This window comes from Sardina pilchardus, chromosome 4, assembly GCF_963854185.1.
Source record: "Sardina pilchardus chromosome 4, fSarPil1.1, whole genome shotgun sequence".
NCBI lineage: Eukaryota > Metazoa > Chordata > Actinopteri > Clupeiformes > Clupeidae > Sardina > Sardina pilchardus.
This window is the reverse complement of record NC_084997.1, coordinates 24,410,493-24,437,384: the sequence shown is the minus strand read 5'-3', so window position 1 is coordinate 24,437,384 and position 26,892 is coordinate 24,410,493. Positions and strand designations below refer to the sequence as shown.

The 26,892-nt window shown below is 42.0% G+C and overlaps 1 protein-coding gene across 1 annotated transcript; it reads right to left on the bottom strand.

The window, feature by feature from the left end:
• Positions 1–50: 50 nt before the first annotated feature.
• On the bottom strand, positions 51–25,958 carry LOC134078669 (uncharacterized). The gene is made up of 21 exons (XM_062534771.1): positions 25,821–25,958; positions 24,554–25,050; positions 23,925–23,972; positions 23,800–23,823; positions 23,632–23,691; positions 22,920–22,943; positions 22,761–22,820; positions 22,436–22,495; positions 21,791–21,835; positions 21,643–21,666; positions 21,361–21,417; positions 21,026–21,049; positions 20,598–20,657; positions 20,321–20,344; positions 20,170–20,229; positions 19,841–19,882; positions 3,794–3,962; positions 2,478–2,561; positions 2,257–2,343; positions 1,842–1,981; positions 51–1,700 (listed from the first exon to the last, which is right to left on the bottom strand). The coding sequence occupies exons 2-20, from the start codon at positions 25,024–25,026 to the stop codon at positions 1,847–1,849; spliced, it is 1,560 nt and encodes a 519-aa protein (XP_062390755.1). The 5' UTR covers positions 25,027–25,050; positions 25,821–25,958; the 3' UTR covers positions 51–1,700; positions 1,842–1,846.
• Positions 25,959–26,892: the final 934 nt, after the last annotated feature.

Here is a 26,892-nt window from a genome sequence, read left to right as displayed (position 1 = left end):
GGCCTATAAATAACTTTGATACAGGTTAAAGACAATTGAGAGATGCAGGAGGTGAAAGTTAATGCACCACCAATTGGTGTCCACCAATCACGTTTTTTGCACTGACAGCAGCTATATTCTATATACAAATCCTTTGCGTTCACAGCGCTCAGCACCCTTGGCGTAAAAAAGCCCTCTGTTGTGTTCATTTCATGTTCACAAGTTTTGTGTTCCCAGTCATTTTTGCTACATTGTATAGGTCTACCCTATGCCATCTGAGGTTAACTAGCCTATGTTCATACACTGTCAGCTGAAATACAGTAGCTTAACTATGTTTTCCAAGCAGTGTTTTCTGGAAATCTTATGCATCCATGTCCAATGTCCTCTGCTTGCTTTCATTCCTTCTGCTTGCAGTAATGTGGAGAATCGATATTTAGTAAGTCTACTTTGGTAGTAGAACATAGTAGGCCGCCCTTATGAGGGACAGATCTCTAGCTCATCATGCATTATATTTCTACTGGTCTCTTATTGCCATACATCTGATTACTACTCTAATTAGACTGTAATTATAGCACAATCTTTTAGGCCCAAGTTATGGTACAGTACAGTATGTTTCCAATATGACCATTGGTCTTGTAGTGCTGATGTAGCTTACAAAACAGTGGACTAAATTATAAGCGTGATACGTCATGTAGGAATAACATTTATTTTAGGATAGGCTTTGTTTTTGCTGTACTAGTAGGCTGAGTAGAAGTAGTTTGCTGGTCCTTCCTCATTCATTCTGCACGTTGTGATTCAAGCTATTATATCTTTGCAATTGTTTATTTCAATGTCCAGTGGCCTTAACATTGTTCTGTATCGTTTGCTTTAGGTCTACTTTTATCTAATTTTGTATTTTAGCCTACATTATCCAAAATCGCATATTGTGATCTGATCTTGGGCACTGCCACCAGTCATGAAGTAAGCAAGTGCATTCTGTAACTCCTTGTGCAACTCGGCCGCAACTCTAAATATGAAGATATGAGGTCCTGCATTCAGAGGATAACTTCTATCTCTTGGTGGTGTATAGATTATATAAAAAGATGGCCATATATAGACATTAAATATCACATTTCTGTTGTGGAGCTGGGTATATCATGAGTGGAAATTTAGTTTTACTCTAAGATAGCCTACCCTAAACGAGCACAATAGGACATTTTACGGTCAATATTAGACTGATGAACACAAACTATACTACGTCAACTGTTTTATATTATGGAATACATAAACTATAGGCCCACATTTTGTTTACTTTCTTAGGCTCATTAGCAAACCATGAACATTAAACTGCGTCTAGTCTTTAGCGTACATCAGGGTGGAACCTAACATGGAGATAAGCACTTTTCAATGTCAAAGACGGGTTTTATAAATCTGAGCGTTGGGATGGTTTTCAGCGTGCTTACTGTAAGAACATTTTATATATGAGGCCCCTGGCCAGTGAAAGGAGTCTGAGCCCAATTGGGACTAGGGTCGTTTTTACGGTAAACAACATCTGATATTAGAAAAATAGAGAGCACACAAAGCAGTTCAATTTATGGTATTCAATATCTTTTGCAGTATAATATTGCTTTAAATTATTTTGATTATCTGAGTAAAATCTGCTGGTGTCTTCTAAATGTTCACTGTGCTTTTCTGTGCAGGTTCTGCAAACAAATCTCCAGATGTTCACAATATCTGTATGTCTGAAAGAAAAACAACAATGTTATTGAATTGAATTATACGATATACTGTATAAGGAAATCTTGTTTTGTTGTTCTTATACTGTAAACCAAACACATTGAATGCATAGATGACTAAGGGAAAATGGATTGATTAATCATTACATTGATTAATTGATATAAGGGAGCCCATCTGTATCCCACTTTGGCAGCAGTGGTGGGTTGTGCAGAACCATCAAACAGCTCAGCCTGCACCACTTGACCAGCAGAGCAGAGACGTCTTTCTGCTCATCTTTTATAAACTCCTGCGGATTAAAAAATCCTTGAAATTAAATTGCAGAAAACTCTTAGCATAGATACAAGTTATAATGCACAACAATGAAAATGCATGTTGTCTGACAATAATTGCAGCATTTTGTAATTAAAGATTGTCTTCACCCATCTTGCTGTTCTGTGCAAGTCATATGGAATCTCTACTGCGCCCAAGTGGGCACAAAAGGTAAAGTCATCAGAAATAACCTTGGTCAAGATGTGCCAACAGTGACAGATTTCATCCATGTTAACGGATGTATGATTTTACCTCAATCATACTGCGATGGTAAGATTCACTGCAGTTGTACAGAGCTGTTTGGAGATTGTTGAAAGCAAGCTGCAGATGACCTGGTGTCTGTAGTGAAGGATATCAGTTTTAATTTGATCATATATACTTAAATTTATGCAAACACTTAAACAAGCATGTCGTTTTTATTTATTTTATCTGGGGAAGGTAATATGGATAAATCATTGGTATCAAATATGCACCTTCTTCTTGCCATCTGCTGGGAAAATGTGTTGTAGCTCCTCTTGTTTTTTCGTTGTGTCCCGTTTTGCTATATCAAATGTCCACTAAAGAAAAACATTCTTTATTATTTATTTATCTCCCTCAACAATGGAATTCTCTTCTCTGATTGGCTGATGGGGTGGCCATTAACTTCGTATAACCTGCTACCTTTGAAGTAGTTCCCGTAACACACTTGAATATTAATTCGCCAAACTCGTTGCGAAGTTTAAATGAACTGTCACGTAGCATCCAAGCTGAAATACAGACGTGCAGAACCATAGTAACATTGTAGCATATGACGGAGGTGGATTGTAGCTAGTTGGATGCCATGTAGGCTATAAAAGTAGCGATCTTTCAAAGTTACAGTTAATCAGAATCCTGGGATATGGCCGCTTGACAACGGGAGAGATAGAACTAACGACTGGCTTTTGTCCGTAGCAACCAGCCATTTAGAACTAACGACTGGCCTTTGGCCATAGCAACCATCCATTTTAGAACTAGTAACGGCAGTTTTGTCCTGCAAGTAGAAAGTTGATATGTGGCGAAAAGTAGTCCCACAGTCAAGACATTTTTAGCGATGTTAACGGACGAAACGGTGGAATAAAACTATGTTCTAAATATACAGGTTATGTATACAAACGGGAGATAAGCGGGATAACGGCCTTCGAGGTCGACCGGTTCGATGGAAATAATGGCACGGCGGAGGTAACTCCGTCTCCGTGCTTCGCACGTCGCCGGAGTTCTAGACCTCCACCTAGCCATTATTTCCATCGAACCGGTCACCTCGTCGGCCGTTATCCCTTACTTATAATGGCTATTCAGTGTACAATTCCTAGAACACCAATGACTCATATATCACATTATACCTTCCATGATACTGGATGTTCCAAACAAGTATACTCCATTGTGAGTGTTCTACCTCAATGTCAATGATAGCAATAGAAGCCATTACTCAGAGGTGCAAGTGCTATACTGACTCTCATAGTAGAGTAGAGAAGAGTAGGGTAGAGTAAAGCAGATTAAAGCTTCAAGGGGCAATTTGGGTTGAAGTAACAGCAGCAAGTACATAACGTAAACATGCACAGTGCACAGAAGGACAAACATAGTACTAACATATTAAAAGCTTGCCAATCTTTTCACCAGAATTTTTACATTCAGATGTTGGGCTTGATGAATAAAATTGATCTTACGATGATTTCTCACAGCTGGCATGAAACACAATGGCTGTTCTCCTTCATTGGAAACAATAATAATTGAATCAATTTATGTTCATGCAAGATGACACGAACAACATTACCTGCATTTTCACCTTCAGGGTCTTTCCCTCCTGGCTGTTCTTCTGTGAGGTTATGGATTTCAGGGCTTTGGGAAAGTCCTTTTGCTTGAGTTGGTTGAGTTCTTCCCTCAATTCTGTTTCACTGCATGAGTCATGAGTAGTGTCCTCCAATGGTGTCTTGGCTCTAGTTCTATCAGAAAGTTTATTGCAAAAAACAACAACAACAACAACAAATATAGCCGCAAGCGGCGATGGCGGGCCCGAGCACCTGCGGTGCGGAGACCTGTGAAATTTCGGAATCTAACAAAGCAACATGTGCGTGTTGGTGGGCATGTGCATGAGCAACACACATGCCCACCAAATTTGGTCAATTTTCCTGAATGTATGTGTCAACCACAACAGACAACACGCTAGGTGGCGCTATAGAGTCCCTAAGCCACACCCTAGGCCAGAGCTCTATCTGTGACTATCGATAGCAATAACGCACAAGCCCACCAAATTTGGTTCATTTTCGTGAATGAGTGTGTCAACCACAACAGACAATGCGCTAGGTGGCGCAATACAGTCTCTAAGACACCCTTGGCCAAAGCGCTGTCTCTGAATAGCTATAGCAATAACACACATGCCCACCAAATTTGGTTCATTTTCCTGAATGTATGCGTCAACAACACACAATCTGCTAGGTGGCGCTATAGTCCCTAAGCCACACCCTAAGCCAGAGCTCTGTGTCTGACTACCGATAGCAATAACACACAAGTCCACCAAATTTGGTTCATTTTCGTGAATGTATGTGTCAACCACAACAGACAACGCACTAGGTGGCGCTATAGAGTCCCTACGCCACACCCTATGCCAAAGTTCTGTCTCTGACTATCCATAGCAATAACACAAAAGTCCACCAAATTTGGTTCATTTTCGTGAATGTTTGTGTCAACCACAACAGATAACGTGCTGCTAGGTGGCGCTATAGAGTCCCAAAGCCACACCTTAGGCCAGAGCTCTGTCTCTGACTAGCAGAAGCAATTCCACATGTAGCTGCCAAATTACATCCAATTCATAACCTTTTTTCTGCCTATAACACCAACTTCCTGTTTCTTAATAAAACACCATAATTCAAACCTTCGCCATTTCGATATACTTTTGAAATTCAAAAATCTGGTCGCAATTCCTCTCGGGCAACCCCTCAAGATCATTTTAGTGCTTATATGACATGATTTCGATAAACCGTCTAGGAGAAGTGTTTCAAAATACGTGATGTGCAAAAATCATAATCATAATCATAACTCAAATTCTTGTAAGATTCACTGTGTAGTGTCAATGTAAAAGTTGTTCAGATGAATACAATACATATGCCCACCAAATTTGGTCCATTTTCGTGCATGTATGTGTCAAACACAACAGAAACCGCGCTAGGTGGCGCTATAGAGTCCCTGAGCCACACCCGTGGCCAGAGCTCTGTCTTTGAGTAGAAGCATCAATTCCACAGGTAGCTGCCAAATTTCAAGAGTTTTAGAGCATGCCAAGTTGGTGAAAAAGGGCAAAACATGTCCGGTAAGAGGAAAATACTATAATAAGAATAATAATAAATATAGCCGCAAGCGGCGATGGCGGGCCCGAGCACCTGCGGTGCGGAGACCTGTGACATTTCGGAATCTACAAAAGCAACATGTGCGTGTTGGTGGGCATGTGCATGAGCAACACACATGCCCACCAAATTTGGTCAATTTTCCTGAATGTATGTGTCAACCACAACAGACAACATGCTAGGTAGCGTTATAAAGTCCCTAAGCCACACCCTACGCCAGAGCTCTATCTCTGACTATCGATAGCAATAACGCACAAGCCCACCAAATTTGGTTCATTTTCGTGAATGTGTGTGTCAACCACAAAAGACATTGCGCTAGGTGGCGTTATACAGTCCCTAAGACACCCTTGGCCAGAGCGCTGTCTCTGAATAGCTATAGCAATAACACATATGCTAACCAAATTTGGTTCATTTTGGTGAATGTATGTGTCAACCACAACAGACAATGCACTAGGTGGCGCTATAGAGTCCCTAAGCCAAACCCGAGGCCAGAGCTCTGTCTCTGAATAACTATAGCAATAACATACATGCCCACCAAATTTGGTTCCTTTGGGTGAATGTACGTGTCAACCACAACAGACAATGCGCTAGGTGGCGCTATAGAGTCCCTAAGCCACACCCTAGGCCAGAGCTCTATCTCTGACTATCGATAGCAATAATGCACAAGCCCACCAAATTTGGTTCATTTTCGTGAATGTTTGTGTCAACCACAACAGACAACGCACTAGGTGGCGCTATAGAGTCCCTACGCCACACCCTATGCCAAAGCTCTGTCTCTGACTAGCCATAGCAATAACACACAATACCACCAAATTTGGTTCATTTTCGTGAATGTTTGTGTCAACCACAACAGATAACGTGCTGCTAGGTGGCGCTATAGAGTCCCAAAGCCACACCTTAGGCCAGAGCTCTGTCTCTGACTAGCAGAAGCAATTCCACATGTAGCTGCCAAATTACATCCAATTCATAGCCTTTTTTCTGCCTATAACACCAACTTCCTGTTTCTTAATAAAACGCCATAATTCAAACCTTCGCCATTTCGATATACTTTTGAAATTCAAAAATCTGGTCGCAATTCCTCTCGGGCAACCCCTCAAGATCATTTTAGTGCTGATATGACATGATTTCGATAAACCGTCTAGGAGAAGTGTTTCAAAATACATGATGTGCAAAAATCATAATCATAATCATAACTCAAATTTGTTTAAGATTCACTATGTAGTGTAAATGTAAAAGTTGTTCAGATTCATGCAACACATCTGCCTACCAAATTTGGTTCATTTTCGTGCATGCACGTGTCAACCACAACAGACAGCGCGGTAGGTGGCGCTATAGAGTCCCTGAGCCACACCCTTGGCCAGAGCTCTGTCTCTGAGTAGCGTTACCAATTCCACATCTTACTGCCAAATTTCAAGAGTTTTAGAGCATGCCAAGTTGGTGAAAAAAGGGCAAACATGACCTGTAAGAGGATTCCACAGACATAATAATAATAATAATAATAATAATAATAATAATCTGAGCAGAAGCAATAGGGCCTTGCACCTACGGTGCAGCCGCTGCTACAGCGGCCGCACCTCGGTGCTCGGGCCCTAATAATAATCTGAGCAAAAACAATAGGGCCTTGCACCTACGGTGCAGCCACTTTCAGTGGCCGCACCTCGGTGCTCGGGCCCTAATAATCTGAGCAAAAACAATAGGGCCTTGCACCTCCGGTGCAGCCACTTTCAGTGGCCGCACCTCGGTGCTCGGGCCCTAAATATAGCCGCAAGCGGCGATGGCGGGCCCGAGCACCTGCGGTGCGGAGACCTGTGACATTTCGGAATCTAACGAAGCAACATGTGCGTGTCGGTGGGCATGTGCATGAGCAACACACATGCCCACCAAATTTGGTCAATTTTCTTGAATGTATGTGTCAACCACAACAGACAACACGCTAAGTGGCGCTATAGAGTCCCTAAGCCACACCTTAGGCCAAAGCTCTTTCTCTGACTATCGATAGCAATAACGCACGCCCACCAAATTTGGTTCATTTTCGTGAATGTGTGTGTCAACCGCAACAGACAATGCGCTAGGTGGCCATTCATTTTCAGGTGGTTCAAGGAAGGGAGAGAGTGTGTGTGTGTGTGTGTGTGTGTGTGTGTGTGTGTTTGTGTCTGTGTGGAAAGAATGGGGGAGGGAGAAAAATGCGGGAGAGAGAGAGAGAGAGAGAGAGAAAGAGAGAGAGAGAGACAGACAGACAGACAGACAGACAGACAGACAGACAGACAGACAGACAGACAGGGTAGAGACAAATGGAGCCATACAGTACAAAAAAATAGCGCACTCCGGGAGCAGTGAGGGGCTAGGTGCCTTGCTCAAGGGCACTTCAGCTGTGGACTAGTCGGGGATCGAACCGACAACCCTCCAGTTACAAGCCCCAAGCCCTAACCAGTAGGCCACGGCTGCCCCAAGTGTGTGTGTGTGTGTGTGTGTGTGTGTGTGTGTGTGTGTGTGTGTGTGTGTGTGTGTGTGTGTGTGTGTGTGTGTGTGTGTGTGTGTGTGTGTGTGTGTGTGTGTGTGTGTGTGTGTGTGTGTGTGTGTGTGTGTGTGTGTGTGTGTGTGTGTGTGTGTGTGTGTGTGTGTGTGTGTGTGTGTGTGTGTGAGACCAGGAGTCCCTAAGCCACACGCTAGGCCAGGGCTCTGTCTCAGACTAGAGGTGGCAACACACAAAGCCACCACATTTTTATGAGGATTAGAACTTGGGTCTTACTCAGTCAGTCCCCAATTCAATCACAAAAATGACTTAACCTGAATAAAATCTTTATACACATGATCTTTTTTTTACCTTTTATTTACCTTTTACTTTGCATCACACTGTCATTCTTGACTCTGTGTGTGTGTGTGTGTGTGTGTCTGTGTCTGTGTCTGTGTCTGTGTCTCTGTGTGGAGAGCGGGGGAGGAGAGAGAGACATCCAGCTGGGAGAGAGGGGAAAGTGTGAATAACTGTGGGGGGAAGGAAAGAGACAAGGAGGTGGAGAGTGGGTGAGCCACAGTGAGGGAGCAGCTAGGTAGTTCTGTGTGTAACACGCGCGGGCAGCAAGGAGCGGATAGGAGAGACCATAGTCATATGAAAACCTAAATAACTCACTTTCTGTTAATGTGGTTTACGTCGAAATTGCAGCATAGGTTGATATGATTATTATTATTCATCAACTCGCTTCAAAATATTTTAGCTAAAACTGTGTCCACCACAATCATTAATGCGCTTTTAAAAATCACAAACAACACCAAATTCAAAACTTTGTATATGACTGTCACTACAAACACACTAACTAATACTCCATCAAATTTCATCCAAATTAGTCACTGTTTTCTGCCTATAACACCAACTTTTTGTTTCTTTTATAAGACACCTAGATTCAAACCTTCGCCATTTCGATATACTTTTGAAATTCAAAAATCTGGTCGCAATTCCTCTCGGGCAACCCCTCAAGATCATTTTAGTGCTTATATGACATGATTTCGATAAACCGTCTAGGAGAAGTGTTTCAAAATACATGATGTGCAAAATTCATAATCATAACCATAACTCAAATTCTTCGAATATTTACTATAGAGTGTAAATGTAAAAATTGTTCAGATTAATACAACACATGTGCCCACCAAATCTGGGCCATTTTCGTGAATGCATTTGTCAACCAAAACAGACAGCGTGATAGGTGGCGCTATAGAGTCCCTGAGCCATGCCCAAGGCCAAAGCTCTGTCTCTGAGTTTCGATTGCAATTCTACAAATGGCTGCCAAATTACAAGAGTTTTAGAGCATGCCAAGTTGGTGAAAAAAAAAAAACAGGTAAGACGGAAAAAGAATAATAATAATAATAATAATAAATATAGCCGCAAGCGGCGATGGCGGGCCCGAGCACCTGCGGTGCGGACCCGTGACATTTCGGAATCTATCAAAGCAACATGTGTGGGTTGGTGTGCATGTGCATGAGCAACACACATGCCCACTAAATGTGGTTAATTTTCGTGAATGTATGTGTCAACCACAACAGACAACACGCTAGGTGGCGCTATAGAGTCCCTTAGCCACACCCTAGGCCTGAGCTCCGTCTCTGACTAGCGATAGCAATACGAAAAAAGTCCACTAAATTTGGTTCATTTTCGTGAATATATGTGTCAACCTCAACAAACTATACACTAGGTGGCGCTATAGAATCCCTAAGCCACACCCTAGGCCAGAGCTCTGTCTCTGACTAGTGATAGCAATAACACACAAGCCCACCAAATTTGGTTCATTTTCTTCAATGTACTGTATGTGTCAACCACAACAAACAATGTGCTAGGTGGCGCTATAGAGTCCCTAAGCCACACCCTGGGCCAAAGCTCTGTCTGACTGGCAGTGGCAATAACACACAAGTCCACCAAATTTGGTTCATTTTCGTGAATGTATGTGTCAACCACAACAGACAACGCGCTGCTAGGTGGCGCTATAGAGTCCTTAAGCCACACCTTAGGCCAGCGCTCTGTCTCAGAGTAGCAGTAGCAATTCCACATGTAGCTGCCAAATTACAACCAAATTAGTCACTGTTTTCTGCCTATAACACCAACTTTTTGTTTCTTTTATAAGACGCCTAGTTTCAAACCTTCGCCATTTCAATATACTTTTGAAATTCAAAAATCTGGTCGCAATTCCTTTCGGGCAACCCCTCAAGATCATTTTAGTGCTTAAATGACATGATTTCGATAAACCGTCTAGGAGAAGTGTTTCAAAATACATGACGTGCAAAAATCATAATCATAATCATAACTCAAATTCTTCTAAGATTCAATATATTGTTTAAATGTAAAAGTCGTTCAGATTAATAAAACACACATGTCTACCAAATTTAGTTCATTTTCGTGTATGTATGTGTCAACCACAACAGACAACACGCTAGGTGGCGCTATTCTGCCCCTGAGCCACACCCTAGGCCAGAGCTCTGGTTCTGGGTAGCGTTACTAATTCCACACGTAGCTGCCAAATTTCAAGAGTTTTAGAGCATGCCAAGTTGGTGAAAAAAGGAGTTAGGTAAGACGGAAAAAACTATAATAAATATAGCCGCTAGCGGCGATGGCGGGCCCGAGCACCTGCGGTGCGGACCCGTGACATTTCGGAATCTAACAAAGCAACATGTGCGTGTTGGTGGGCATGTGCATGAGCAACACACATGCCCACCAAATTTGGTCAATTTTCCTGAATGTATGTGTCAGCCACAACAGACAATATGCTAGGTAGCGCTATAGAGTCCCTAAGCCACACCCCAGGCCAGAGCTCTATCTCTGACTATCGATAGCAATAACGCTAGACAGACACAGACAGAGGGGGTAGAGACAAATGGATCAATAGAATAGAATATACACTTTTTTGATCCCGTGAGGGAAATTTATTTCTCTGCATGTAACCCAATTTAACCAAATTAGTGAACACACACAGCACACAGTGAACACACAGTGAGGTGAATCACACACTGACCCAGAGCAGTGAGCTGCCTGCCCAACCAGCGGTGCTGGGGGAGCAGTGAGGGGTTAGGTGCCTTGCTCAAGGGCACTTTAGTGGTGGACTGGTTGGGGATTGAACCGGCAACCTTCCAGTTACAAGCCCCAAGCCCTAACCAGTAGGCCACGGCTGCCCAGAGGGAAGGAGGGAGGGAGGAAAGAGGGAGGGAGGGAGGGTGTGTGTGTGTGTGTGTGTGTGTGTGTGTGTGTGTGTGTGTGTGTGTGTGTGTGTGTGTGTGTGTGTGTGTGTGTGTGTGTGTGTGTGTGTGTGTGTGTGTGTGTGTGTGTGTGTGTGTGTGTGTGTGCGTCTGTGTGTGTGTGTGTGCGTGCGTGCGTGAGAGAGAGAGAGAATGACGGGGGAGGGGTGAGAGAGTGTCTGTGAGTCTGTGTAGAGAAGTAGCAGGGGACGAGAGAGACATGCAGCTGAGAGAGAGAGCACCTACTCCTGCTCAGCTAAATGGATGGAGTATAAGACATATGCAAACACAAATAAACCTAAATACTCACTTACTGTGAACATGGCTAAAGTCAAAATTTCAAAATTGCAGCATAGGTTGATATGATTATAATTATTCGTCAACTCGCTTCAAAATATTTTAGCTAAAACTGTGTCCACCACAATCATTAATGCACTTTTAAAAAACACAAACAACACCAAATTCAAAACTTTGCATATGACTGTCACTACAAACACACTAACTAATACTCCATCAAATTTCATCCAAATTAGTCACTGTTTTCTACCTATAACACCAACTTTCTGTTTCTTTTACAAGACACCTAGATTCAAACCTTCGCCATTTCAATATACTTTTGTATACTTTTTAATATACTATACTCAGAGTAGTGAGCTGCCTGCCCAACCAGCAGCGCTCAGGGAGCAGTCAGGGGTTAGGTGCCTTGCTCAAGGGCACTTCAGCTGTGGACTGGTCAGGGATCGAACCGGCAATCCTCCAGCTACAAGCCCCAACCCCTAACCAGTAGGCCACGGTTGCCCAGAGGGAAGGAGGGAGTGTGTGTGTGTGTGTGTGTGTGTGTGTGTGTGTGTGTGTGTGTGTGTGTGTGTGTGTGTGTGTGTGTGTGTGTGTGTGTGTGTGTGTGTGTGTGTTGTGTGTGTGTGTGTGTGTGTGTGTGTGTGTGTGTGTGTGTGTGTGTGTGTGTGTGTGTGTGTGTGTGTGTGTGTGTGTGTGTGTGTGTGTGTCTGTCTGTCTGTCTGTCTGTCTGTCTGTGTGGAAAGAACGGGGGAGGGGAAGCAATGCAGCTGTGAGAGAGAGAGAGAGAGAGAGAGACCCACAGACAGATGGGGTGGAGACAAATGGATCAATAGAATAGAATATATACTTTTTTGATCCCGTGAGGGAAATTCATTTCTCTGCATGTAACCCAATTTAACCAAATTAGTGAACATACACAGCACACAGCGAACACACAGTGAGGTGAATCACACACTGACCCAGAGCAGTGAGCTGCCTGCCCAACCAGCGGTGCTGGGGGAGCAGTGAGGGGTTAGGTGCCTTCCCCAAGGGCACCTTAGTGGTGAACTGGTCGGGGATTGAACAGGCAACCCTCCAGTTACAAGCCCCAAGCCCTAACCAGTAGGCCACAGCTGCCCAGAGGGAGGGAGGGAGGGAGGGAGGGTGTGTGTGTGTGTGTGTGTGTGTGTGTGTGTGTGTGTGTGTGTGTGTGTGTGTGTGTGTGTGTGTGTGTGTGTGTGTGTGTGTGTGTGTGTGTGTGTGTGTGTGTGTGTGTGTGTGTGTGTGTGTGTGTGTGTGTGTGTGTGTGTGTGTGTGTGTGTGTGTGTGTGTGTGTGTAGCCGCGCGTGTGTCAATGTGTATGTGCTAATAAGAGAGTGCGTGCGTGTGTGAGCTGCAGGAGAGAGGGGAAGGAGAGAGACCTCCAGCTGAGAGACAGACAAAGAAGGGCAGAGAGGGGGGCGATAGCAAAAAGCCCACCATGGGCAAATTTGAAATAAACAAATAACTCACTTTCTGTCAACATGGTTAAAGTCAAAATTACAGCATAGGTTGATATGAATATGACTATTCGTATACTTGCTTCAAAATATTTTAGGTGAAACTATGTGTCAACTACGATCATTAATGTGCTATTGAGTGACACAATCAACACCACATTGAACAACATCAAAACTTGTATATGACTGTCACTACAAACACACTAACTAATACTCCATTAAATTTCATCCAAATTAGTCACTGTTTTCTGCCTATAACACCAACTTTTTGTTCCTTTTATAAGACACCTAGGTTCAAACCTTCGCCATTTCGATATACTTTTGAAATTCAAAATTCTGGTCGCAATTTCTCTTGGGCAACCCCTCAAGATCATTTTACTGATGAAATGACATAATTTCGATAATCCGTCTAGGAGAAGTATTTCAAAATGCATGATGTGCAAAAATCAGAAAATCTCATATAATTCAAATTCTTTTAATATTTACTATATAGTTTAAATGTAAAACTTGTTCAGATTCATACAACACACATGTCCACCAAATTTGGTTCAATTCCGTGAATGTATGTGTCAACAACAACAGACAGCGCGCTAGGTGGCGCTATAGAGTCCCTGAGCCACACCCTAGGCCAGAGGTCTGTCTCTCAGTAGAGGCATCAATTCTACAGCTAGCTGCCAAATTTCAAGAGTTTTAGAGCATGCCAAGTTAGTGAAAAAGGGCAAAAAAGTTAAGGGTAAGAGGAATAGAAGTATAATAATAATAATAATAATCTGAGCAAAAACAATAGGGCCTTGCACCTACGGTGCAGCCACTTTCAGTGGCCGCACCTCGGTGCTCGGGCCCTAATAATCTGAGCAAAAACAATAGGGCCTTGCACCTACGGTGCAGCCACTTTCAGTGGCCGCACCTCGGTGCTCGGGCCCTAAATATAGCCGCAAGCGGCGATGGCGGGCCCGAGCACCAGCGGTGCGGAGACCTGTGAGATTTCGGAATCTAACAAAGCAACATATGCGTGTTGGTGGGCATGTGCATGAGCAACACACATGCCCACCAAATTTGGTCAATTTTCCTGAATGTATGTGTCAGCCACAACAGACAATATGCTAGGTAGTGCTATAGAGTCCCTAAGCCACACCCTAGGCCAGAGCTCTATCTCTGACTATCGATAGCAATAAAGCTAGACCGACACAGACAGAGGGGGTAGAGACAAATCGATCAATAGAATAGAATATACACTTTTTTGATCCCGTGAGGGAAATTTATTTCTCTGCATGTAACCCAATTTAACCAAATTAGTGAACACACACAGCACACAGTGAACACACAGTGAGGTGAATCACACACTGACCCAGAGCAGTGAGCTGCCTGCCCAACCAGCGGTGCTGGGGGAGCAGTGAGGGGTTAGGTGCCTTGCTCAAGGGCACTTTAGTGGTGGACTGGTTGGGGATTGAACCGGCAACCTTCCAGTTACAAGCCCCAAGCCCTAACCAGTAGGCCACGGCTGCCCAGAGGGAAGGAGGGAGGGAGGAAAGAGGGAGGGAGTGTGTGTGTGTGTGTGTGTGTGTCTGTGTGTGTGTGTGTGTGTGTGTGTGTGTGTGTGTGTGTGTGTGTGTGTGTGTGTGTGTGTGTGTGTGTGTGTGTGTGTGTGTGTGTGTGTGTGTGTGTGCGCACGCGCGTGCGTGCGTGAGAGAGAGAGAGAATGACGGGGGAGGGGTGAGAGAGTGTCTGTGAGTCTGTGTAGAGAATTAGCAGGGGACGAGAGAGACATGCAGCTGAGAGAGAGAGCACCTACTCCTGCTCAGCTAAATGGATGGAGTATAAGACACATGCAAACACAAATAAACCTAAATACTCACTTACTGTGAACATGGCTAAAGTCAAAATTTCAAAATTGCAGCATAGGTTGATATGATTATAATTATTCGTCAACTCGCTTCAAAATATTTTAGCTAAAACTGTGTCCACCACAATCATTAATGCACTTTTAAAAAACACAAACAACACCAAATTAAAAACTTTGCATATGACTGTCACTACAAACATACTAACTAATACTCCATCAAATTTCATCCAAATTAGTCACTGTTTTCTACCTATAACACCAACTGTCTGTTTATTTTACAAGACACCTAGATTCAAACCTTCGCCATTTCAATATACTTTTGTATACTTTTTAATATACTATACTCAGAGCAGTGAGCTGCCTGCCCAACCAGCGGCGCTCAGGGAGCAGTCAGGGGTTAGGTGCCTTGCTCAAGGGCACTTCAGCTGTGGACTGGTCAGGGATCGAACCGGCAATCCTCCAGCTACAAGCCCCAAGCCCTAACCAGTAGGCCACGGTTGCCCAAAGGGTGTGTGTGTGTGTGTGTGTGTGTGTGTGTGTGTGTGTGTGTGTGTGTGTGTGTGTGTGTGTGTGTGTGTGTGTGTGTGTGTGTGTGTGTGTGTGTGTGTGTGTGTGTGTGTGTGTGTGTGTGTGTGTGTGTGTGTGTGTGTGTGTGTGTGTGTGTGTGTGTGTGTCTGTGTCTCTAGAAAGCCGCGCGTGTGTCAATGTGTGTGTGTTAGTTAGGGAGGACCCGAGAAGGGGGGTGACAGAGTGCGTGCGTGTGTCTGTTAGTTGCAACAGAGAGAGAGGCAGAGAAGGACAGAGAGGAGGGGCTGTGTGATTGGGCAAATATGAAATTAAAAATAACTCACTTTCTGTTAACATGGTTAAAATCAAAATTGCAGCATAGCTTGATATGATTATAATCATTCATCAACTCGCTTCAAAATATTTTAGCTAAAACTGTATCCACCACAATCATTAATGCGCTTTTAAAAATCACAAACAACACCAAATTCAAAACTTTGTATATGACTGTCACTACAAACACACTAACTAATACTCCATCAAATTTCATCCAAATTAGTCACTGTTTTCTGCCTGTAACACCAACTTTTTGTTTCTTTTATAAGACACCTAGATTCAAACCTTCGCCATTTCAATATACTTTTGAAATTCAAAAATCTGGTCGCAATTCCTCTCGGGCAACCCCTCAAGATCATTTTACTGCTGAAAGGACATGATTTCGATAAACCGTCTAGGAGAAGTGTTTCAAAATACGTGATGTGCAAAAATCATAATCATAATCATAACTCAAATTCCTCTAAGATTTACTATATCATTTAAATGTAAAAGTTGTTCAGATTAGTACAACACATATGCCCACCAAATTTGGTTCATTTTCGTGCATGTATGTGTCAAACACAACAGAAACCGCGCTAGGTGGCGCTATAGAGTCCCTGAGCCACACCCTAGGCCAAAGCTCTGTCTCTGAGTTTCGATTGCAATTCTACAAATGGCTGCCAAATTACAAGAGTTTTAGAGCATGCCAAGTTGGTGAAAAAAAAAAAACAGGTAAGACGGAAAAAGAATAATAATAAATATAGCCGCTAGCGGCGATGGCGGGCCCGAGCACCTGCGGTGCGGACCCGTGACATTTCGGAATCTAACAAAGCAACATGTGCGTGTTGGTGGGCATGTGCATGAGCAACACACATGCCCACCAAATTTGGTCAATTTTCCTGAATGTATGTGTCAGCCACAACAGACAATATGCTAGGTAGCGCTATAGAGTCCCTAAGCCACACCCCAGGCCAGAGCTCTATCTCTGACTATCGATAGCAATAACGCTAGACAGACACAGACAGAGGGGGTAGAGACAAATGGATCAATAGAATAGAATATACACTTTTTTGATCCCGTGAGGGAAATTTATTTCTCTGCATGTAACCCAATTTAACCAAATTAGTGAACACACACAGCACACAGTGAACACACAGTGAGGTGAATCACACACTGACCCAGAGCAGTGAGCTGCCTGCCCAACCAGCGGTGCTGGGGGAGCAGTGAGGGGTTAGGTGCCTTGCTCAAGGGCACTTTAGTGGTGGACTGGTTGGGGATTGAACCGGCAACCTTCCAGTTACAAGCCCCAAGCCCTAACCAGTAGGCCACGGCTGCCCAGAGGGAAGGAGGGAGGGAGGAAAGAGGGAGGGAGGGAGGGTGTGTGTGTGTGTGTGTGTGTGTGTGTGTGTGTGTGTGTGTGTGTGTGTGTGTGTGTGTGTGTGTGTGTGTGTGTGTGTGTGTGTGTGTGTGTGTGTGTGTGTGTGTGTGTGTGTGTGTGTGTGTGTGCGTCTGTGTGTGTGTGTGTGCGTGCGTGCGTGAGAGAGAGAGAGAATGACGGGGGAGGGGTGAGAGAGTGTCTGTGAGTCTGTGTAGAGAAGTAGCAGGGGACGAGAGAGACATGCAGCTGAGAGAGAGAGCACCTACTCCTGCTCAGCTAAATGGATGGAGTATAAGACATATGCAAACACAAATAAACCTAAATACTCACTTACTGTGAACATGGCTAAAGTCAAAATTTCAAAATTGCAGCATAGGTTGATATGATTATAATTATTCGTCAACTCGCTTCAAAATATTTTAGCTAAAACTGTGTCCACCACAATCATTAATGCACTTTTAAAAAACACAAACAACACCAAATTCAAAACTTTGCATATGACTGTCACTACAAACACACTAACTAATACTCCATCAAATTTCATCCAAATTAGTCACTGTTTTCTACCTATAACACCAACTTTCTGTTTCTTTTACAAGACACCTAGATTCAAACCTTCGCCATTTCAATATACTTTTGTATACTTTTTAATATACTATACTCAGAGTAGTGAGCTGCCTGCCCAACCAGCAGCGCTCAGGGAGCAGTCAGGGGTTAGGTGCCTTGCTCAAGGGCACTTCAGCTGTGGACTGGTCAGGGATCGAACCGGCAATCCTCCAGCTACAAGCCCCAACCCCTAACCAGTAGGCCACGGTTGCCCAGAGGGAAGGAGGGAGTGTGTGTGTGTGTGTGTGTGTGTGTGTGTGTGTGTGTGTGTGTGTGTGTGTGTGTGTGTGTGTGTGTGTGTGTGTGTGTGTGTGTGTGTGTGTGTGTGTGTGTGTGTGTGTGTGTGTGTGTGTGTGTGTGTGTGTGTGTGTGTGTGTGTGTGTGTGTGTGTGTGTGTGTGTGTGTGTGTGTGTGTGTGTGTGTCTGTCTGTCTGTCTGTCTGTCTGTCTGTGTGGAAAGAACGGGGGAGGGGAAGCAATGCAGCTGTGAGAGAGAGAGAGAGAGAGAGAGACCCACAGACAGATGGGGTGGAGACAAATGGATCAATAGAATAGAATATATACTTTTTTGATCCCGTGAGGGAAATTCATTTCTCTGCATGTAACCCAATTTAACCAAATTAGTGAACATACACAGCACACAGCGAACACACAGTGAGGTGAATCACACACTGACCCAGAGCAGTGAGCTGCCTGCCCAACCAGCGGTGCTGGGGGAGCAGTGAGGGGTTAGGTGCCTTCCCCAAGGGCACCTTAGTGGTGAACTGGTCGGGGATTGAACAGGCAACCCTCCAGTTACAAGCCCCAAGCCCTAACCAGTAGGCCACAGCTGCCCAGAGGGAGGGAGGGAGGGAGGGAGGGTGTGTGTGTGTGTGTGTGTGTGTGTGTGTGTGTGTGTGTGTGTGTGTGTGTGTGTGTGTGTGTGTGTGTGTGTGTGTGTGTGTGTGTGTGTGTGTGTGTGTGTGTGTGTGTGTGTGTGTGTGTGTGTGTGTGTGTGTGTGTGTGTGTGTGTGTGTGTGTGTGTGTGTGTGTGTGTAGCCGCGCGTGTGTCAATGTGTATGTGCTAATAAGAGAGTGCGTGCGTGTGTGAGCTGCAGGAGAGAGGGGAAGGAGAGAGACCTCCAGCTGAGAGACAGACAAAGAAGGGCAGAGAGGGGGGCGATAGCAAAAAGCCCACCATGGGCAAATTTGAAATAAACAAATAACTCACTTTCTGTCAACATGGTTAAAGTCAAAATTACAGCATAGGTTGATATGAATATGACTATTCGTATACTTGCTTCAAAATATTTTAGGTGAAACTATGTGTCAACTACGATCATTAATGTGCTATTGAGTGACACAATCAACACCACATTGAACAACATCAAAACTTGTATATGACTGTCACTACAAACACACTAACTAATACTCCATTAAATTTCATCCAAATTAGTCACTGTTTTCTGCCTATAACACCAACTTTTTGTTCCTTTTATAAGACACCTAGGTTCAAACCTTCGCCATTTCGATATACTTTTGAAATTCAAAATTCTGGTCGCAATTTCTCTTGGGCAACCCCTCAAGATCATTTTACTGATGAAATGACATAATTTCGATAATCCGTCTAGGAGAAGTATTTCAAAATGCATGATGTGCAAAAATCAGAAAATCTCATATAATTCAAATTCTTTTAATATTTACTATATAGTTTAAATGTAAAACTTGTTCAGATTCATACAACACACATGTCCACCAAATTTGGTTCAATTCCGTGAATGTATGTGTCAACAACAACAGACAGCGCGCTAGGTGGCGCTATAGAGTCCCTGAGCCACACCCTAGGCCAGAGGTCTGTCTCTCAGTAGAGGCATCAATTCTACAGCTAGCTGCCAAATTTCAAGAGTTTTAGAGCATGCCAAGTTAGTGAAAAAGGGCAAAAAAGTTAAGGGTAAGAGGAATAGAAGTATAATAATAATAATAATAATCTGAGCAAAAACAATAGGGCCTTGCACCTACGGTGCAGCCACTTTCAGTGGCCGCACCTCGGTGCTCGGGCCCTAATAATAATAATAATAATAATAATAATAATCTGAGCAGAAACAATAGGGCCTTGCACCTACGGTGCAGCCGCTGCTACAGCGGCCGCACCTCGGTGCTCGGGCCCTAATAATAATCTGAGCAGAAACAATAGGGCCTTGCACCTACGGTGCAGCCACTTTCAGTGGCCGCACCTCGGTGCTCGGGCCCTAACAACAAGAAAAAAAAACTGTGAACGACCTCAATAGCAAACCACCTAGAGAATAGAGAACCTTTTTATGTCTTTGAAAGTTGAAAATGGTTGTGCTGCAGTGCAGACATGTTACCTTTCACATTGTTTTTCCGTGGGAATCTGTAGGATCTTTGCTCTAAAAGCCAGAAGCAGAACATTGAAATGAATTTAACATTGTTAAATGTTCCTATTGCAAAAAGTCTTTAACAACATGAGCCGCTAATGACATAAGCAAGTACTCATTATCAAAACCAGATTCTGCTTCTGCACAAAATATGTTAAGCGTATTACTCATGTTCAGTCATTTCTTGAATAACTGGCTGCCAAAATGTAGTTAGTTTCAGTTTAAAGTTTGTTATAGTTTAAAGAGGAAGTAGTCTGCAGCTACTCCTCAGTATACTCTTCTGAATATCTAAAACTTACAGTTGTTTGAAATTGTGTCCACAGTCCTGACATGATTGATGAACATCTGTTTCCGAAGATCTAGAGAGAAGCCTATGGTCAATATCACACACATTCATGCTCCAGCATGAAGTAAACAATCTTGACACTTGAATGTTGGTTTGTGTCTCACCTTATATAAAAGTTTTCGGAGCACCTGTATCAACAGAAAATATATGTAATGAAGATATCACATACAGTTTGTACTGTACCATCAAAGACACACAACCCGCTAACTTCAGAAAAGCATTTCGCTATGAATAATACTTGAAAATATGGCAGTTGTTGAGTAGGGTGCTGTGGACGGTAGTGATGGTTCACTTGAGGCTCTAGAGATGCAAGTGGGACATTATGCATATTTTTTTATTTCTGTGGTGGAAGTGAGATATGAAATGACTTTGTCAACTCACAGATTTGTATATTCTTCTTTACATTCCTCACAGGGTGGCTCGTAGTCATTTTCCAGTTGCCTTTCAGAGCGTGTACAGATTATAAGAAACAAGTCATTTCTGCATATTTTTCTCTAAATGAGTCCATTAATCTGTCTTTAGCATAATTCACTCTAAAGGCCAACACACACTGGTGGTGTTTGGTGTACATCAAGGGACACCAAAGTACTTTTAATGGAGCAAAGCCAAATGTGGCAAAGTTTAGAAAATTTTTCTATGACTATTTCTTGAGTATCAAAAACATAGACACAAATGTTGTCGCCAGTAATCATTGGCCCTAAAATGCAACATCAGTATAGTCTAAAATAAACGAGCATGGACAGCATGTTTCCTTGTATAGTCTAATGAATATGCACAAGACAAATAACAGTATTGTATTGGATACTCACTTTCCCTTCAGGTAATCATGGTAACTGTAAAGTAAAAAATAATGGTAGGCTACATCAGTTTAGGTGATCTGTTTATATTCTAAGTTAACTGTGCATATTATGAGTTCACACTGCTGAAATGAGTGTTATATTGAAAGATTCCATTTTACAGAAACTTGGTTATAATTTTCTACCATTTTGTAATGTGCTTGATAAAATTATATTATATTATATTTTTATATTATATATAAAAATATAATTCACTTTAACACATTAGAACACCAGTTATTGGTACACATTTAGGCTACATAAATGTAGAAAAGGCGCATATATGAATAAGAACATTGAGAACTTACAGTTGCACAAATCCATTATCACACTGCTGGCAAGGTGTTGTATAAGCTTGCTCTGGTCTTAAACAAAATATGTAAAGTGTTCAGCATTCAGATTAAAGACTACAAAATCATTTACTGTAAGCAGAAATGCTAGTGAGGTGTGTTATTTGTATACTAAGTTAAGCTCCAACAGAAAAACTATGTGTAAGGTAAAATATGATATTTGCTACTGGTAGAATGTACAACAAGTAAGCAATTTCCAAACAGTGTTCCACTACTGTATAGTATTATTACAAAACTCACTTATTGGCCAGGAATTCATTGTACCTGCATTAATAAAATAAATTCATCAGTTGTACATTAAATGTATAAGTATGTACAAAGCCATTCATACTAAGTTAATTACTAGGCTACTGCCTTTTTACCCCCCATATCATCCGTTTCAACTTACATGCGTGTTATATAATGGCCACAGGTCCTACATGGATGCTGTGCTCTGAAAAGGAAATACACACATTAGAGGAAATACAACGATTACAGATCTTACACAGTGCTGTTTTAAGATAGCCTACAGCATAACACACTCAATTTTTGGAGGTCCTACAGTAAGTACCCACTACACTATGGCTATGGTAGATAACAGCACAAAGACCAGATCACTTGTCTTTACAGTTGTGGTTTGCATATACAGTATCTACAATTGTTATTATCATTCTACAGTTATTAACTTAGCAGGCACTTTTAGTTATTTACGTATAAATTCTAATAATTAAATTGTCACTGGAGCAACTTTGGGATAAATGTTCAAGGGCACAATGGTAAGAACCGGAAATTGACTACTGCATGCTAGCCCAGCTCCTTAACCACTGTGATGCCACCTCTTCTGTTACAATACTAATATATATTTAGGACCCTAATTTAATACAATATCATTTTTAGCCTCTATGGACAAAGCATCTGCTGAAAACCATTCAACTCACCTTACATGTCAGTTGCATTATTGCATTTACAGTAATGAGGTAGCATACCATTCAGTGCAATAGCAACAGCAATGACAGTAATTCAGAAGAAACCCCAGCTATAGTGATTCACTTACTGCTTTAATTTCCTGTCTCGCTCTTTTACCTGGGCAGTTTTTGCCAGATATGCCTGAACTCTAAAGAAGAAAAAGAAAAGAAAAGAAAAAAACAAGCTTGTTTATGGATGTATCTGTCTGCCCTCTGCATGCACCATTTGAAAATGGATCAGAATATGCACATACTATAAACATACACAAAGAAGGAAAAAAGCATTTAGCATTTTTCTTGAAGGTTTAGCATATTCTGATTCAGTTGACTTCATAGATAAAAGTTTCAGCATATTATGGCTTAGTATAGGCTCTGTCTGAATTATAAAGAAATTAAAAACAATGGATAGTTCACCTGAATTTAAGGTTTTCATTCTCCTTTTTCAAGGTCTCGTTTTCGGTGGTCAGACTTTCCCTGAAAGAGGAACAGTGTGGTCACAGTATTAGCAACATTGCAACACATTACTAATGTATCCACTCACTTGTAAATACCCAAATAAAATACAATATTTACCTTGATGCCTTCAGTTCATTGCATCTGTGTTGAGAGGACAAACAATGCATTTTTAAAATCAAATAGCTATTTATAATTTATTTTACTATTTAAACTATGTGTTTTTGTATTGCATGGGTTTTTTATGTTATTGCATCTCTTTCAAGATCCAGGATCAGGGAAAGTGTTTGTAAATCCATTACATACATACAGCTTTTGTTATGAGAGAAATGGTGATAATATGTTTTCTGGTAAAAGTGTAGAATTCTGGAGTATTCTCACTGTATTCTGATGTGTTCATGTTGAAGAATGTATGATAATAAGACTTCAGTAGAATGGATTACACAAGAAATACTCAGTTTGGCAACAAAAACGACACATTCCTCAAAAGCATATTATTATTATTCATAAGTCATTGTTAAAATCTTTCAAAGTTTTACTCAGAGTTTGTCCCTGTTACTCTACAGGTGATTGTACTGTTTAGTCCAGTAGAGGGAGATAGAGTACAAGGAGTTGTACTTTTGACCTTGGCATGTCCCTACTCGACAAATACATCATATTTGCCTGATACATATGTATAGATGCACATGATTGCACATACAGAAAACATCTGCAACTCAGAATGACAATCAATGTGAATGTTTTTGTTGTTGTTTTTGTTGTTTGATTACTGGCAGGTTTATTAGAGCACATTTTTTGAGACCATGTTTTATAACAAATATGAGTTAGTTACCTGATTTTCAAATCTCCATTCTGTTTTTCCAAAGTATTCATTGCTGCTGTTAGCTTCTCACTGAAGTTAGGGAAACATTGAAACAATTGATTAATTTACTTTAGACTAGATTTATTTTTTTCAAATCAAAGCTCAAGTACAGTGAAAGTGAATGTGTGTGAAACTCACTTAGCTGCCTTGTAATCCTCAAATCTGTATTGAGAGGACATCATTTATGGGCACAAATCAACAATAACATTTCTATTACGTAAATAAATAAAACATCTCTCTATTATATAGCTGAAATACTTTACCTGGTTTTGAAATATCCATTTTCTTTTTTAAGTGTTTCCAGCTCATCACTACAAGAGCAAGAGAAGGTTAGTGGAAGTTGCCTCTTCAGATCATTTCAACATACAATAGCCTATACAGTTAGCTAATTCAATAATTCAATCACATTTTTTAATACACTCTGACAAAAAAGGTGCAATATACTACCAAAAATAGTTATATTGCATGCTTCATATACTGTGGCACCCCTAAATGGTTCTTTACACCATTTTGAAAAGTACATCAAAGGAACACCTAAGCCTTAGGTCCTAAGGTTTTTTTTTTAAAGCCTACATGGTTCTAAAGAGAGACTGTAGTGTATATTAATTAGAAGTACCATTACACCATACACAGTATATTATCTGAAAGTGTTTTACAGAGCTCAACGCCTGAGTTACAGTACCTAGAGGAAGCACAACATGACCTCTTATGACAGGAAGAAACCTTGAAGGATGTGCGAGCACAATGAAGACCTATCTTTCTATTTCATTAATGTTTCTTGCTTGAGAATTATTTAAAGGTGGAATTGAGTGCACCCATTTCATTTGTGCTGTGTGCTCCTGCCACTCAAAGACACAGAGATGGGAGATTGGAAAGGTGTACCAGGGCCTACCTGTTTGTCAGCACCTTCAGGGCTGCTGTGGAATCATAACTCTGGGCCCTCTCCTCAGTGTAAATTTCCCTCCTCACTTCCAGAACACTCCTCAGTGGCTGGGCAGTTGTCGCTGACGCCTCTTTACCCCTTGGGCTCTGGCCCCCGTCCCTCCTGGTCCAGTCACTGCCGAGGGTTCCCCGCGGTGGCTCATCCTGAAGGGTAATCCCCGTGATGCCGTAGGTCTGCTGCAGGTGCCGCAGGCTAGCAGGTTCCTCACGCTGCTTGTGTACGATGCTGGGTGCTGTGAGAGAGTTGTGTGCTGTCCAGTTCTGAGATGGTGTGGTCAGCAATGTGGATGATGTAAAGGTCAGCGCCTCGCCGTATCCTCCACACTTTGCCTTGCCTTGGTGTATCCGGAGGCCTTGGTAGGTTGTTACATTGGACCACCCGCATTGGCATCTCCTGAGAACTTTTTGCTGGTTGGTTGCCATGGTGATTAGAGTATCTTTGATAGACTGGAATGGGGAAAAAAGGAAAGCCACAGTACAGTAGAAAGCACAGAGCACTCAAGTCACTCAAACAACTTGTGTTGAAAAGTTGTGTCTTGGAGGAGTGAAGGAATGGCGGTGAATTCAAGTCAAGAACATTTGGCTATATTCCAGCCAGTGTTTAATCCCAAGAGTAAGTGTAATGTCATGAAAGTAATGAAAGTCATGAAATGTCAAGAAAGTACGTCATTTTAAGTTGTAGCACATTCCATTCCAAAGTGTTTCACAGATAAGAAGACAGAGTTTAAAAGGGATTCAAAAATCAAAGGAAATGTCATGAAAAACAAAACACCAGACAACGAGCTTTGAAAGCCCTCCTGTATTTTTCTTTGTCTTATAGGCAGATAATACCCTCCTGGAGACTTGATCTACTCAAGCATATAGCTCTACTCTTGCTTCACACAATTTTACAACTTACAAACACATACATGTACAGTAGCCTACATAGTTCAAATCAATGAATCTCTGTCTGGTGTGAAAGGTTTAATGATAATGAAAACTGCCATGTCAGTCAGATTGAGATATTGTATGCTCTCCCTTATGGCTTATTTGCCTTAATGCTTGTATCATACATTTCCATTCAGTAATTATGTCTTCAAAAGTCAATTTTTGTCAGCTAAATGTAGCCCATTCCACTCTTGCTTGTTCTGCCAACTTTCATTTCCTGATTTCATGCCAGATGCAAGAGAAACGAAACAGAAAGTAAACAAGTATCTAAGACCAAATGAAAAGCAAACCTCTATCTCTGATCGTTGTCCTTTCAGGAATCCTTTCAATAACCCTTGATTTTGACTGTTGATTCAGTTTTACTTCATTATTTTCAGTGCCATAGACTTTGAGGCTTGTTTTGAACTCACGGGTGTGATACTCTCAGCTCACTGCTCTGAGTGAAACACGCCTCTGCTCATATGGGCTGGGTTAGTGAAAAGCACATGCATCAGAGCCTGTAAACAAGTGTGTAAACAAGCCTGATTGGATGCCGTGGTCTCACTTTAAAATCCATTTAAATACCCGGTTTGTTACACAGTCATGGGGAAATGGTGCTCAGTAGGATGGAGTTGTTTTCATTTGTATGTTGCTATTGCCACAGTGTTTCCCAGATATCCTATGACTGTCGGGGGCATATTCTTTTTATAGTTCTTTGAAGACAATGTCATATTCAGTTATATTCCAGGTCAGTTTCCTTCATGATTAACTTAGTATCATAAACTCACTGTGTAATGTCATAAAGAAATGTCACCAAGAAAACACCAAACAACACGTTTTGAAAGCCTTCTCGTGTTTTTCCCTCATGGCTTTTTCATACAGTAAATCTACAGTGCATCTCAATCAATCAATTCCATGCAGTAATTATTTCTGTAAATGCAGTGTTTGCCAGCCAGACTCTGCCTTATGTGCTCTTGCTTGTTCTGTCTGCTCCCATTTTCTGGTTTCATGCCAGATGCAAGAGAAACGAAACAGAAAGGAAACAAGTGTCTCACACAAATGTTGTTGATTCATGCTGGTATATCATGGTATATCATGATCATATTATTTCCAGAATCCTTTCAATAGCTTTTGATTTTGAATCTTGGTGAAATTCTAATTCAGAGAGACTGGCAGGTTTTCTGTTTACGATTGTGAGGCTGCCTTGCCCTACCCTCAGGTCACTGATCTGAGTGTTGACGCCCTCGCTGCTCTTGTGGGACATGTAGCAGAGCCTGTATGCATACATGCCTGTTTGGGATTAGCCTGCCTGGTCTCATCATCATTGCCACACTGTTTCCCAGAAATCACATGACCTGTGAGGAAGTTGGAACTAGCTCTTTC